The 15,892-nt window shown below is 40.1% G+C and overlaps 1 protein-coding gene across 1 annotated transcript in view; it reads left to right on the top strand.

The window, feature by feature from the left end:
* Positions 1–15,892, top strand: part of SPTBN5 (spectrin beta, non-erythrocytic 5) — a 128,526-nt gene that overhangs the window by 106,844 nt on the left and 5,790 nt on the right. The window contains exons 50-63 of the mRNA XM_040066761.2: positions 806–896; positions 1,557–1,703; positions 3,037–3,174; positions 3,911–4,167; positions 4,334–4,520; positions 6,929–7,141; positions 7,514–7,710; positions 8,342–8,546; positions 9,236–9,430; positions 10,553–10,708; positions 11,145–11,362; positions 12,996–13,185; positions 13,978–14,154; positions 15,061–15,165. Of these exons, the coding sequence (XP_039922695.1) occupies positions 806–896; positions 1,557–1,703; positions 3,037–3,174; positions 3,911–4,167; positions 4,334–4,520; positions 6,929–7,141; positions 7,514–7,710; positions 8,342–8,546; positions 9,236–9,430; positions 10,553–10,708; positions 11,145–11,362; positions 12,996–13,185; positions 13,978–14,154; positions 15,061–15,165 (2,476 nt within the window). The remainder of the gene's footprint in view (positions 1–805; positions 897–1,556; positions 1,704–3,036; positions 3,175–3,910; positions 4,168–4,333; positions 4,521–6,928; positions 7,142–7,513; positions 7,711–8,341; positions 8,547–9,235; positions 9,431–10,552; positions 10,709–11,144; positions 11,363–12,995; positions 13,186–13,977; positions 14,155–15,060; positions 15,166–15,892) is intronic.

The raw sequence follows: 15,892 nt of genomic DNA, 5'->3' as shown, positions 1-15,892 counted from the left end.
CTGGCCTTAGGGACAGTGCTGCAAACAGAAGGCCTGCCATGCCATTAAATACTTCATTATCAGTAAATACCATCAAGAAAGGTCATTTGCTAGACAACTGCTTTTCTCTGTTCTCATGGGGTTGATCTTTAAACCCCACTCAAATTATCCATTATGGAATCTGCAAATTTTCTGATCAGATCTTGTCCTTTCATGTGAATTACTTTATTCCTACTAACAATTTGCATACTGTTAATCTTAAACAAGCGCTGAAGCAAAAGCAATTGTATTCACTGCTCTGGTAGATGAAGAGAGCTACATAAAAGTTATGAAAAGAGCCTGGAGGTCCCTTATGATTCAAGTGATTTATTAATATTGTCTAATATGATACGATTTATTAATATCTCACATCTGCATTAACACAAATAAAGGGCTGCAGTCCAAAATTGGAAAAAAAATTAAAGGGTGGTGTAGCTTTGGTTTATCCATGACAAACACCATCACACTTGAAGGATTCCCACATAAGAACCATGCTGAGTTTACAATCTCTTGAACCTTGAAAGGCAGTAATTGCAATTTCTAGAGGCAGATACCATATATACAGAATTTGTGGTAGTTTAAACATATCCATCAGCTAGCAATCGTTCCTATAGTGTCCTGGGCATCTTCTCTGATAGCCCAGACCAAGGGGATCTGCGTATTGTGGACATTTCCCTCCTAGGGAATGGAGGATTAGATCATGAACATTTTAGAGGTGAAATTTGAAAACTCTTGTCTATCTAATTCACTCTGTGACTTTTACCTCACATATCTGTCTTCATCTCAGAAAACAGAGACTACTGGAGAATGCTGCTGCTCGCAGACATTTGCTAGAGGAATCAAGGCTTCTGCAGAAGTTCCTGAAGAATTCTTTTGAGGTACAATTACACAGGATCCATAATATTCTGGTTCCTTAAAATATGCTGTGCTGCATAGATATGAATCCCCAGACAGATTTACTGTGAGAAAAATCAAGGAATTGAGCCTGGAATGAGATAATATTGGGAAAGATGAGGATAAGACTGAAGGGATATATTTTTCTTCTTCCCTCTCATCTAGTCTAGTAAACGAAAGGTATACTGTACTTTGGACAACAGCAAAATGCAGAAGAAATAAATGCATTAAAAGGGAATGTACCACCATTAAAAAAAAAAAAAAAAAAAAAAAAAAAAAAAAGAAGAAGAAAAAAATTAGTTCTTTTTTTTGTGAGATACTGTCAGTGGGTTAGAAATAGGGAGATCATTGTCTATGCTCCCCACTGCACACATGTGCCCATGCATTTTCTCACTGCATGGGGGCTATGTGATGGAGACAGCTCCCTTTCCAAGCAACAGTGCTAGTAAACAAACTTATAGGGGTGACTTCATGAAAGGCAGGAGGAGCATAGGGAAGCAGAACTTCAGAAGGACAACTCATTTTGGGCCCCACTTACCAGTTCCCTGTTTTATGCATATAAGAGGAGAGCCTGGCAGGCTGGAACTGAAGAAATTGAAAACACACTGAAGATTTTGTTTACCTCTGTTCTTTCCTCCCCACAGGTGGCTGCCTGGATTAAGGAGAAGAATAGCATTGCCCAGGATGATAGCTGGAAGGATCCAAGCAATCTGCAGACCAAACTGCAGAGGCACCAGACATTCCAAGCAGAGATCATGGCCAACAGAAATCGTCTGGACTCCATCAGATCAGTGAGAGAAGCGGGGTTTTGGGCAAGGGTGGGCAACTGGCATGAAAGACTCTGCAGTCAGTGCGAGTTACAGTGATTTCAAACAAGGGAGGGGGAGTCATTGTCCTCTCACTGGCATTGTCCAGGTTGTCTCTGAGTATACTGAGAAGCTTATTCTTGTAGTCCATCAAGAATTTTCTGTCTCCATCTGTTTCTTCACCCTCTCTCTCTCTCTCTTACTATCTCGTGTGAGCTTGCTATACATATTCACTGTGCATGCCACGGAAACAGATGGTGGCCTGCAATAAAAAATACAATCTGCTCATTTTAGCACATCCCTCTGGGTGAATGCCTTTAGAGGTATCCTTGTTTCTTTCCAGCAGAGAACCTCTGTGACTGGATGAACAACCTTAACAAGTTGTATAAAATGTGTCCAACAACAAGGATGAAGTTAGAGTTTTCACGTGCTTCCTTTGCAGAGACACGCTAGTAGGCGAGATATGAAGGAAGCCTGACAAGACTTGTCAGATATTTGGCAGAAGCTGTGATCAGATGATAAGTTTGGAAGGACAGACTGTTACATGTTTATTAATTTTATTTCCAGCACAGTCTATATATTTTGCAATTGATTACTACATTAAAAGTAGATTGCCCTCCCCAGATTCACCTTCATCTTAGAATGATGATCTTTTCTTTTCTTTTCTTTTCTTTCCTTTCCTTTCCTTTCCTTTCCTTTCCTTTCCTTTCCTTTCCTTTCCTTTCCTTTCCTTTCCTTTCCTTTCCTTTCCTTTCCTTTCCTTTCCTTTCCTTTCCTTTCCTTTCCTTTCCTTTCCTTTCCTTTCCTTTCCTTTCCTTTCCTTTCCTTTCCTTTCCTTTCCTTTCCTTTCCTTTCCTTTCCTTTCCTTTCCTTTCCTTTCCTTTCCTTTTTTTCTCCCCCTGTTTGCAGACACACCAAGAGGGGGTTAAAGGGTGGAATTATAATCCTTGGTAAAATTATCTGTGCAAGCCTTGTTTGCACATTCTCCTTCACACTATTTCATGATGCCCTGCCTTCTTTGTTGGGAATAGTCCTAGTAGTTGCTCTTTATAGCACCTACTGACCTGGTATAGCAACTTTCACTTGCTGTACCTCTTGCATCCCTTGCTGTGCAGTTTCTGCCCTAATTTCAGCAAGCCTTTTCACTTTATTAGATTTTTCTCTGTCTCTGCAATCCCTCCATCTGTTATGTCAGGAGGTAAAGGTTGCAGCTGGCCCTTTACATGAATGCCAGTAGACTTTGATTATGAAGGCAAAAGTGATAAATTCTGTTGTGTTCAGCAAAAGAAGAATACATTGTCTGCTCTTTCTGACACAGGAAGGGGAGAAGATGCTCCATGAAAGGCACTATGCCCCAGAAGCCATTCTGTCCAGACTACAAGAAATGGAAGAGCTATGGGAGGAACTGATAGCAAGTTGCCAGGATAAATGGACCAAACTGCAGGATGCTTACAAGGTAATGCCAGTGGTTACAGGGATGCCAGTGGCTGGATCTTGGTGTCTTTTCCAGAGATAGTACAGCTGCCTTGCTAAATGTCTCCTCTACAAGTGTGTCATGTGATACACTGCAACCTGATTCCTCAAGACCTGCAAAGAATCTACTAAGTGTGGACTGACTGAAGGGAACTGGCAGGATAATTGAGGATCCCTGTGGAGGGAAGAGGATTTGTAGGCTGGGCTCCATTCTGCTTTCTGCTGCTGGTTTAGATCCAGATTCCAGTGAGAGATACTGAGGAAAAATGAGTTTACTCCTATGTGTCAACTCTGCATCTGTCTCAAGGGCATCTTTTCTCCAGCACATTGAGAAAGAAACCTACAGCTGCTTTTCATTCTCCTAGCTCCAGGCACATGAATTCTCCTGACTGTGAGTTATGCTTGCTTGGGCTATCAGAAAATCTGTGGTTGTAAAACAGAGCTCTCCCTTTGAATGTTGGGGTTTTTTTAATGTGGTGGGTCCATGATCTGCATTTGTGCAACACAAGTAAGAAAGGCCATTGATGCTCAATGCATCTGTTCTTGTCTTCACCATGACTGAATTCTCTTCTTCGTTTGCACCTCCATTATATATGGGAGGAGTTCACTGAGCACTGAGAAGTTGCTCCATGTTTGTGTGCAATCTTTACTGAAAGTGACTGAGATTTTTACAACACATTATCTGTCCTAAAGGTTTAAATGATCTTTTCTTCTTGCAGGGACTTCATTTTCAGCGAAATGTAGAGGACACAGAGAAATGGTTGGAAGGTGTGGAAAACGACCTGAAAACACCATATAATGACAATGATCTGGTGGTTTTGAACAGTCATCTGAAGAAGCAAGAGGAGCTGGAGGAGGATATTGCTGCCCATCGGGACAGGCTGCAAGATCTTGTGGTCACAGCTCAGCAGTTCCAGAAGGAGAAGCATTTCCTTGCTGATGAACTAGAAGAGAAAGTGGATGAACTGGTGCAGAGGTATGTGAGTGCCTGCCCCGTGCCATCTTTTTTCTACTTTTATCAGCTTTTTTCCTTCCCTGAATATCCTTTTTTCTTTCCTTCTCTACTCTGTTTTGAAATGGGTGTTTTGCATTCATTCCTTGTCAATCTGTAGTCCTCACTGGATTACCTTTAAAACCTCCAGGTACAAAAGGCTACGTGATCCTCTGCAGGAGAGGCGGGGAAGCCTGGAGGCAAGCAGACTTCAGTACCAGTTCTTCCGAGATGTCGATGAGGAGTTGGCTTGGGTTCGTGAAAAGCTCCCCATGGCTTCCTCCAAGGATTATGGCAAATCCCTGGCAACCGTCCAGAGTCTACAAGAAAAACACCAGGTAGTGTCATGTGACAGCCATTCAAAGTCTTTAGAATTAAATAGAGAACACTGAACTCAATTTGTCTCTAGCAAACTCCATCTGCTACGCTTTGGCAAACAGGAGTAAGGATGCCAGGGATCACTTTAATCCTTTTCTTTGCCAAGGATATGCCCGTGGCTTGGCAACATGCAGGATGCCATCATGCTTATCACTGCAGTGATAAGTACCACATCACAGGCCTTCTCCGGACAGGTCAGGTATTTCTGTGAACTGAATTCAAACTCTGGTCTTTTCAATACAAAATAGATTTGACAAACTTGTGCATATTTTCATGGGTTCTTTGGTCCTAACAAAGTGCTTTCAAACTCATTAAGTACATCCACGAAAGCTCATTGCTCGGATGTGTCAGGATGAGCTCCCAGGAAAACATTCTTACCCCAAATTTTTTCTGCTCTGATGGGAGGTAGTGAACAGGGAATTATTATGCTATCTGACCTTCATTCTAGTGGTAGCTTTCAAGACAGCTGCTGAAATATAGCACAAGGTTCAGATGGGCCATCAGAGAAAGCAGTGCCTGGAATACTGTCATCTCAAATACCAATAAATACCTTCCCAATAGTTCTTTATTAAGGAGCACTGTCTCTTTGCAAACGCAAGGTGGAAGAAAAAAATATTCCTGCTACGATTTTCCAGCAGCTATTGGTATTTAATATTAATATTAGCATATGTCATCCATTTAAGTGCTATGTCAAGACCCTTTAGGGGAAATTTGTGCAACCTGCACTAGGATTGGGAAAGACAGGAGATCCTATGAATTGTCAATGTGTGTGATATATATCGTCAGAGAGAGAGAAAGCCCAAGCGTCTGGTGCAATCATTGTGAAACACTAAGAACAAAAATCTTGTTTCATCATGATTAAAAGTATAAACGTCACGTGTGCAATTACTCCTAAAATTTATGAGCTAGTTGGCATGGTAAGAAAGTAATTAAGTTCACAGAAGAAAAGAATGCTTGAGCTGAATTAATCTGAGAAAATATTTCAAATAACTGAAAGAACAGAGGAGATACTGCTTTAGGCTATGATTATTTTTTGTTAATCGGCTAAATCTCAAAATTTTTCAACTAACTGTGAGAGCGGGAGATATATACCAAAAAATCAGTGCATAATAACATTCTCTGACATTTTACTTACTAGTCTTCTGGAAACAGGATTAAAATATAAGCTTTTAACTCTCAACGTGTTATTAGCTACAACCTCTGCACCTTCTTTATAATGTTGTTTTACAAGCAAGCAAATGTCAGAATTAACATAACAGTCAAGAATTGAATATACTGTTAGTTCCACCCTTTATTGTTTGTCCTAATGAGCCAGATTTGCAAAATTCAGTCCTTGGCTTGTTACCACAAAAGAGATTGTGTGCAACTGTATTAACCTAAGGAAGGGGAAAAAAAAAAAAAGCTCTCTTGCAAAACAGCATTTACACACAAATATATTACGCTTACAAACAGCTGCTTGGCTTGGGAGAGATATGGTGTCACTTTTCAACAACATCTTGAAATCAATAGGGGGAAGTGGAAGGCAAGATTAGAATCAGAGCTCTTTTCCAGCCAAGTTTGACACTTAAATTGAAAAAGCAGCTCCTCTCCCCACAGAGGGCATCTCTTTTACATTAACACAGTGCTGCAGTCTAACTCTGAACCTGCTTATTCATAACTATAAAATTAAAGAGAGCAATGGTAAAACTGAGGGGCTTGTTTGTGCTCAGGGTGCTCAGGCACAGTCAGCCAAAGAATGCATGTATGCTCACAGAAAAATCACAGCATGGGCCTTGCCTACCCAGGGGAGAGTATATGGAGGGATCCATATAGTTTTAATATCTACCAGTCTTCAAAAATTAATTTCAAGTAAAGCCTTTGAGATTTGTTTAGGTGGTTTTCTTCTCTCCTTGTGCTGTTGGCTGCCTGGCACTTGTGTACCCACAGTGTTTACAATGGCTGCTATGCAAAGATGCATCTTCTGCAGAAGCATTGGCAAGTGATGAATAATAATGTGCAGACAAATTGGTCATTCTTCTCTACATGTTTTAATTCAAGAAATGACATATAATGGAATGGAACTGGGTATATTTCAATGGAAATCAGTAAAAAAATTGAGGTTTTTGATTAGAACCTCTTCCCTCCAGACTCTGAGGTAAACATAGATCGAAGTTCAAACTTCATGGCTGAATTTGATTTTTGTGATCACTCCTTCACCCCCAAAGAAGTCCTCCACTCCACTTCAAGCATGCACTCAGACTTTGTACCTCTGACCCACCTTTGTGAATAGAAAGCAAATTTATAATGCAATTGCTTGACTACATTTTCTGGAATAAAAATTCCATAACTTCAATTTTTGGTCTATCATTTTGCTCTTTACTCTTTCCAGAACCTGGAGAATGAGATAAACAGTCGGGATGCTTTGACCAAAGCAGTGATCAGTACAGGACAGAAACTGGTAAGGGGAGGCCACCCAGCCTCTCGCAAGATTATAGAGCATCTGAAGGAGCTTGAGACATCTGTAGAGACCTTGAAGGCAGAGGCTCAAGAGAGGAGACTGAGGCTTATGCAGTCCTATGAGGCCCATCTGTTCCTAAATGAGGTAAAGATGATTCCTGAGAGATTTATTTTGGCCTTTCTTTCCTTAAAACAACTGACACCTATATTGTTGGATGGATATAAGTGCTGAGAAGGGAGCAGAATTCATACTGTCCTGATTTTTCATGTCTGGTAAATATGGATACAGTGGAGAAATGACAGATATCTTCCCAACCAATCACAGTGAGTTACATGTAACTGCAATTACTGGATTCTGGTACATATTTTTTGGAACAGTTTCTGTTATATTACATTAGAGGAAGACACTTAAGGTGGTCTCTGTTTTCACTGATATATTAGTGCACCACTGCTTTAAGTTTTCTTTGTCTTGACCTAAATCAAGCTGTGTTAAGGCTCATCCCTGCATTTTGTACAGCTGCTGGAGGTGGAGGCATGGCTGGCAGAGAGGAGTTTCATTCTGGAGACCTCTGATTATGGGAAGAATGAAGAGTCTACACAAGTTTTACTTCGTAAACTTGAAGCTACCAAACTGGACATGGATAGTTTCAGGTCGCGGATCGAGAAAGTACAGAACACAGGGGCCAGCTTAATAAACAAAGACAGTCCAGAGAGGTAGGAAAGTAAAAACAAGTTTGTCCTCCAGGTCTCAACAGAAATGCCCAGAGAAGGCAAATACAGAGAAGGTCAACTATGTTTGATGGCTCCTTCAGAAATAAGACTTCAGGGATCATCCATCCCTCCATCATCATCATCACACACACTGAGATCCCCAAAAGCTTGATGATGGTTTTAATGTTATCATGAGGGGGTTTTTGGTTTTTGTTTGTTTGTTTGTTTGTTTGTTTGTTTTGGTTTGTTTTTTTTAACAACAGACCATTTAATGTAGATGAGCTTCTTTGTCCATTGTCCACTCCCAGGAACTGTCATCTAATTCTAATTTACTACAAATGTTCAAAAACCACTGTGCTTGGGAAAGGAAATGAACGTTCCTGACAGTTCACTGTTTTTCATTGAAAGTTTGTTTTTATATCTGGGGAAGAGGAAAGGAAAAGAGTAGCCATTTGTATGATATAATTTAATTTCCTGAGCTAGCTGGCTTTAATGGCACAGCATAACTCTCTCCATGATGTTATTTGGTTCATTCTGTATTGTAAAGGTGTTGCAAATTAAACCAGTCAGAAAAAACAGTGTTTAAAAAGAACAATGAAACAAAGACATACCTTCTGCTTCTTATTCTTTGCAGTTCAGTAATACTTTCAAAGCTCCAGGGAATCCTAGCAGACTATCAGTCTCTCCTACAGAAGTCTGACACCCAAAGAAAACGCCTGCAAGAACAATTCCAGCTCTATCAGTTTGAAAGAGAATTCCAGCTGGTGGATGCATGGCTTTCCAGTAAACTGTCTGTAGCAGAGTCCGATGACTATGGGCAGGACTTAGATGATGTTGAGGTAAAGGAAAATAAAATATATTGCATGTATTGTGCGGCAAAGCAGGGATACATTTTCTGCAATTTTTGTGTAGGTGGTGACAGTGAAGCATGTTACAATGACAAAAACTAAGCAGAGCTGTTAGCTCTACAGCAAGAATTCAAACTGGCTTCTGTCTGCTTTGACAGGCTCCTTGAGGTATCATCTTCCAACAGAAAATTACATGTATCAGAAAGTTAGCTTTTCTTGGTCTTCACTGCTTCACTGCTTGCCCTATTCAAAAATTTGATAGGACCAAAAAAATTTTACTATGGTCAAAAACACTGGGCTGCAGTATTCATATCTCTTGCTGCTGATTTCAAGGATAAATTTCTCCTTGGGGCACAAAGTACAGAGAGATATAATTAGTAATGTCCACTTCTCCTAGGGACTGATGCACATGTAGACAAGCTCTGTCCACTAGCTTTTGATCTGTGCAATTTCTGCTTGTCAGGATGTGGTTAATTTTTCTCTGTGACACGGAATTTTAAATGATCAAGACAACAGATGTCTTCTTCTGACTCCAGATCATTTGGATTTATCAAACGATTTGCATTTGTAGATTGCAGTGCATAGCTTTTGTGTTACACAGAGAAAGTGATTCCTTCCATCTCTCTCATGGAAGTAGGCAGAGTCTTTTATCTAAATTTTTGTCCCCATTTGTTCTGCAGGTGCTGGAGAAAAAGTTTAAAGATTTTGTAAATGAGACAAAACCTCCGGGACATTCCAAAGTTGTCTCCTTAAATGAGTTAGCATCTAAACTGGATAAGGAAGGCCACAGCAAGATCGATGTTATCCAGAAGAGAACTAAGCAAATCAATGAAATGTGGGAGATACTATGCAATGCCATTCAGCTAAGGACAGAGGTAGGAAATGCATGAAAAACTAGGGCATTAATTTCCCTGCAGTGTCCCACGTCCTTTCTTTCCCAAACCAGTGCATTGCTCATGTTGAAACACAAAGTTTACAGGGGTAATGAGTATATTCTGTTCAATTTTTTTAGATTCATTTCCCTTCATAGCCACTGCTTTCCCTACTGTTCCTGGCAAGGCTTATAACTGAAAGCTATTTATCAGCTCTGAGTAATTGTTTTCCTTAATCCACTGCTAACTCTAGTTTCCTGAAAAACTGTTTACCACCACTAACATGAATCTGGCTTTGCCACTTATTAGTCCCTTCCCGGAATCCAGAACTACTTATTTAAAAGTTTGCTAAACATGATCAAAATTCTCCAGTTTTTTCTGAGTTTGCTACTTGAAATCAAAGAAGGCGTATGGAAGAGAATGTGATGGAGGACACAGAGCCAACCCCCTACTTCAGGCAGCAGTTAGGTGTTAAATCTGCTCACTCCCTCTCAGGAAACTTCAGTCACAGATATGTTTGGAAAAGCAGAGGTGACACACAGAACTCAAATTTGATGTTTGTTTTAAGGAGACTATAAAACATCAAATGTCCCCAATCCTTTTTTTTCCACTACTGTTGCATGACCTGTTCTTATGAGGCAGCTCAAGCCCGGTATTTTTTGTTAGCTGAAATAAATGCATGACAAGTGTTACTATAGATTTGGACTATAAACTAGTATTAGAATATTTTTTTATACTTCTCATTTCAGAAAACCATTATTTTTGTTCAATTCCTTTTATTTTTAGTGTTTGCAATGTAGACCTTTATTCCAAGAAGTATTTTAAGACAACTTCTGTGCTGTACAGAGCTACTTTTAGTGGGCAACTCGTGCTCTCCATTTTGATCATTATTTTTATGTAGGGATAAATTGCTCTTTGGAGACATCTGTTTCTTTCCATTGTCCAACAAAACTTGGGGAAATTAACACCTCACGTCCAGGTGACTTAATGGGGAAGATGTTTCATTCCCTCTCAAAATCCCCAGTCTTCTTGTAGTGCATTATGAAATATTAGGGTATACCATTTTTCATGTTGAGGACACAAAATTCTGTAGAGTGCTACCATTAAATTTCTTCCTTATTCCAGAACCTACAAGCAGCCCGTCAAGTTCACCAGTACGACCATGATGTGGATGAAGTAAAGGGCTGGATGCAGGAGAAAGAGGCAGTGGTGGATATAGAAGATTATGGGTATGATCTTCCAGGTGTACAGACACTTCTCAGCCATCTTGAGGGAGTTGAGGTAAGAGGATCTGTGATGAAGCACTAGCAGAAAAGCACAGATGGCCAAAAAAAGGAGACTGATGTCTCTCAAGGGCTTTGCTTGCAAGACAAATTTATTGTACCCTTAAATATTTTTTGTGCTTCAGAGAAGAGGGCCTTTGCCTCCTGTTTTTAACATTGGGATATTATTAATGCTTTTGCTTTTAAGGATGAACTTCTCTTTTAAAATCTATTTCAAGCTGTTATTTTAATTGCAAAGGTGTCAGCTGAACCATAGGAAACTTCAGCTTCACATTTACCAAAATAATCTGTCTCATGTCTAAAGAAATTTCTTTTATGTTTGATGATGAATAAGGCATTAAAGGAAAATTGAGAGGCATTCATATTTCCAGTCTCTGTACAGCCACTTTTGACAGAGCTAAGTAGTGACTTGGTCCACTCTGTCTCTGTTCCAGAGAGATCTAGGAGTCATCATGAAAGAGCTGGAACGGATTCGAGGAGACGCTTGGCACCTCAGCCGCACATACCCTCAAGTTAAGGAAAACATCATGGAGAGACTCACAGATGTGGATGAGTGCTGGGAAAACTTGGACAAAAAGTTTCTGGAGAGGAAGGCAAGACTGAGCCAGGCAGAACAAGTCCAGCTCTACTTCAACGACTGCAGGGAGCTGATGTACGTAATAGGCCCCTTGAGTTTGGCAGCGGGCCTTATTTCTTGTTTTTCCTATATAGGATTTTCTATGTTATAGGTGTTAGTTATTTGATTCCTGCCCCAGGTGTTCTGCAGCTTGCTTTCGAATCTCTTTGAATAATAATCCATGGCATCTCCTCAACAGAGCTTCACAGAATTTACCAGATATCACAGGTGACTGTGATGCCTCAGCACAGTGTGCGTGACAAAGACACTTTTTCAGACTAATTCCTAAACAGTGTTGGAGAGTTCTGGCCTGTGGATAAATTTGGTAGTTTCACAATTCCAGTCGAAAATACTGTTGATTCTGTTGGAAGATAGGGTTAGTGAAGTAATTAGTACACATGCATAGACACCAGTGCCCCTTTTTCTCGAAGTCAAAGAAGGCGCATTAATCTCCTAGAATAGGTAATGAAAAAGTTCACCTGTGACAGGAGTAGAAATACAAAGGCAGTGAAATGGTTACTACTGACTATTGGACATTTACTATGCTAAGGGATAGATCCTGAGCTCAGGTAAATCACACGTTAGTTTGTGCCAGTTGAGAGCTATGGAGTAGAAAATGTTTCTTTAAGAGTATCTGTCAATGTGCTTCTTTCCATGAGTGCTCTTTGTGCATATAAAGTACTTTCATGTGTGGTGATAAGGTTTTGATGGGCATCTGAAAGTCTCTGTGTTCCTTTACAATGTATAAAAATGCTGTTAAAGCGTGTAGCCTAGGCAATTGGAGTTAGCCCTTTCTGAGTATTTGAGTGTGCAATGCTTTGGTACGTGCAGATCTACAGCTGTATTTTTAATAGGTTGTGTATACAAACAGCACTGGCAATATTATAAATCCCCCAGATTTTTGAGTAAACCTTCATCAATGTATTTGTATATTGCTATGGTTTAACCCCTCAGTCAGCAGCTAAGTACTTCCACAGCCAAGCCACTCACTCCCCCAGGTTCCCAGTGGGAGGGGGAGGAGAATCAGAAATTAAAAACAAGCAAACAAAAATCAACTCATTTGTTGAGATAAAAACACTCTAGTAATTGAAAAAAAGTAAAATATAACAATCCTAATGATGAAAATAATATTAAAAAAAAAAAAAAGAAGGAAAATAACCCTACCAAAAAATACTGATGCACAATTCAATTGCTCATCACCCACTCACTGGTGCCCAGCCTGTGCCTAAGCATCTGTTGGTCCCTTCTTATCAACTCACTCCTGTTTATATACTAGGTATGATGTTCTGTGGTATGGAGTATCCTTTTGGCCAGTTCAGGTCAGCTGTCCTGGCTGTGCTTCCCCTCTGCCCGGCTGCTCCTGCACCTCCTCGCTGGGAGAGCCTGGGAAACTGAGAAGCCTCTGGTTTAGGGTCAGCACTACTCAGCAATAATGAAAAACAACAGTGTGTTGTCAACATTATTCTTATACTAAATCCAAAACTCAGCATTGTACCATTTACTAAGAACAGAATTAACTCTATCCCAGGGAAATCAGGACAATAATAATATCTTTTGTGAGCAAATAAAAGTCTGTATACATGTATCCGCAGCTGTGGGATGTGTGCATTCCCGAATGTCCAACAGATTCAGATTCATTTCCTTTTTACCCTTTGTCCCTGTTCTGTAGGGCCTGGGCCAACGAGATGCATGCTCTGGTGATATCTGAGGAACTGGCAAACGATGTCCTGGGAGCAGAACTGCTCATCAAGCGCCATGAGGAATACAAGCGTGAGATAGAGAAGCAGTGGCTGAAGTATGAAGAAATGCAGCGGGCAGGAGGTGACCTGATGAAGAATGGACATTTCATGTCTGTAGAGGTGTGTTGCAGAGTTAAATATTTTACAAACAAGAGTGAACAAAGACATGAAACAAACAGGAGGTGCAGCTTTGTCTCTCAGAACAGAAGAACAGAACGGGACAATCAGGTTCTTTACTATTAAAAGCTACGTACTTCATGTGACACATAGAAAAAGAAAACACATTTTAAAGTTCTTATGCTACATCACAACACAATCGCCTTGCATTACTGATGTCCCTGAGTTCACCAGAAGAGATGTAATCCTTCAGAAAAGTCCAAAGGGGCAAGAATGGTAAAATTTCTGTGATTCTGATATCTGTGTATCTTTAGACTTTGCCCAAGACATTGTCTGTAGATCCAGAGATCACACCATCAAAACCATCTTCAGAATTTATGCAAGATTACATTACTTCTTTTGTAGAAAGAACAAGAAGACTTTCCACAGCTGAAGCCTCTCCATTGTTGCCTTGCCATAAGCGCATGCATTTGTTGAATCTTCTGGTTCTTACTAGTTTTGTAGGAAAAGTTGCCTTGGTATAAAGTTTTATTATGAGAAATTACATGGCAGAATATTTTTCATACAGTATGTGGAATATGCCTAAATTTGTATTACCTAGCTACACAATTTGCATGCTAAATTAATTCAAGTAGGAAAAAAGAGGACTCAGACATCTTTTCTAAATTATGTTACCACAGAATTATGTAGAGGTCATCTTCTAAATCATGAAGGCAGATTACATGATAGTTGACTGTCATGTGAAAGTCTGATTGGATTTTTCAACTCCTGGCATTACAAATATTCTTTTTCTAGATTGAAGAAAAACTGTTAGAGCTGTCAGAGCTGATGAAGAAGGTAAAGGAGAGCTGGGACATGAGGAAAGTGTTATATGAAGAAAACTGGGAGATCCAATTGCTCCGCAGAGAGCTTGAACAAGCAGAAGCGTGGCTGGCTGCCAAGGAGAGCTTTCTTTCAGATCCCTCCTATGGGGTGAGTAACAACCATGCAGCATCACTGAGCACGGTGTGCCTCTTAGCATAGGCTCATGGATCAGCTCAGGCCTGAAATTAATCACAATCTCAACAGCAATGAGCCCTTGAGATTAGAAAGGGCAGGATCTCTGTCCTCTTGCAGAAGTGAGCCCAGGGCTGTTGCTGCATTTGACATGGTGATGGGCTCCTGGAAGTGGTGGCTTCCAGAAGGTGGTAGAAGTCTTCAAAGAATTTCAGATCATTTTTTTCACATAACTTGCAGAAGGTTCAATCTCCCCTGTCATGCTGAGAGCCTGTTTCAAAAGGGATTTTCCTCACCTTGTAGGGGAAAAAAAGGGGCTTCTCCCACCTTGTTCTTCCCATTAAGCGGTAGAATGTTTTACACAGACAGCTTGATAACTAGCTTGTAAATTTCTTTTTAAACACCAGCATCCATATTTTTGTTTTGTTGGGTTTTTCCTGATTGTTGACTGTCTTCTGATAATTTATAAGACTGGAAAACAAAGTCATGAACTTGGATATCAGGGGACATGAAAGAAGTCTCAGATGCATTTGTTGTAGGGCAGGTACAAACTCTGTATCTAGCACAAGCTAGAATCCAAGTACTCAATCTCCACATAAACAGTTGTAGCTGGAAGCCATGGTACTCCATGGCCTTGCAGAAAAGGGAAGGTTGGTACTTGAGCTCTCCTTCTCCTACACAGCAGACAGATTGCAAGATACAGACCTTTCTTAAAATGTAAATTCAGATTTTTTTTTCCATACACCAGCAGGGGTTTAGACATCCAATTACAAAATTTTCAGAATCCTCACTTGGCTAACTAGAATGGATCAATCTGAAAATCTTAGGCATAATCTCTTCTGATCAAAATGATTTTGGATATGTGGTAATTTTTCCATTTAGGATTCAGTGTCAGAAGTAGAGGAGTTACTGAAGAAACACCATGATTTTGAGAAGATGCTTGCAGCACAGGAGGAGAAATTTGCTCAGCTCAGCAGGAAAACAAAGGTAAGTAGTAGGAGACTGATCAGCTGTGCACAAAACAGGATGATGTGGGTCATCGACTGTTTGAATGTCACTCCATGTAATAGATGGGGTAAAGGAGTAACCAAAGGTGAAATATTTCAGACAGAGCAAGACCTGTATGTGGATCAAAAGAGATCAACTAGCTTAAAAAAGCTGTAGTGGAAAAGTGGAAATTTTCTTCTGCCAGGACCGGCAAAAAGTGTGTGAGAAACAAAGTGACCCCTTGCTACACAGATGGAGAGATTTTGCTTCATTTAGGATTTCAGTAGGGAGCTGGAGCCTCCTGAAAGTGAAAGAGGAAGGGCTGAAAATAATTGGAGACCAAGGCACAGATAGGCTTTGTTCCTTCTGGCTTAAGATTTTAAAAGTAGGTTGTGTTAAATACCAAGGATATTCAGTGAGCCTCTCAGATTCTCTTTCATTGTGAGGGAGGTTTTTAAAATTGTTTTCCTGAAATAACCAGAAAAACATAATGGTTGTGTTTGACTTAAGGCTGGCAATTAATCTGTCTTTTGTTCAGTGAATTGCAGATTGGCTAAGTGAAGGGACAAATGGCCTTCCCCCCAAAATTTTCTACAAGAACAATCCTGGATACTCAATGGTCTTATAGATAACTTAAAGAAGCAGTGCCACAAGAAAAGAAGTACAGTTTCTCCTTAGCATATTTAAAAAAAAAAAAAAACCAACAAACAAAACCCCACCAAAAAAC

The sequence above is a fragment of the Hirundo rustica genome, chromosome 6 (assembly GCF_015227805.2).
Source record: "Hirundo rustica isolate bHirRus1 chromosome 6, bHirRus1.pri.v3, whole genome shotgun sequence".
NCBI lineage: Eukaryota > Metazoa > Chordata > Aves > Passeriformes > Hirundinidae > Hirundo > Hirundo rustica.
This window is presented reverse-complemented; position numbering and strand designations above follow the sequence as displayed.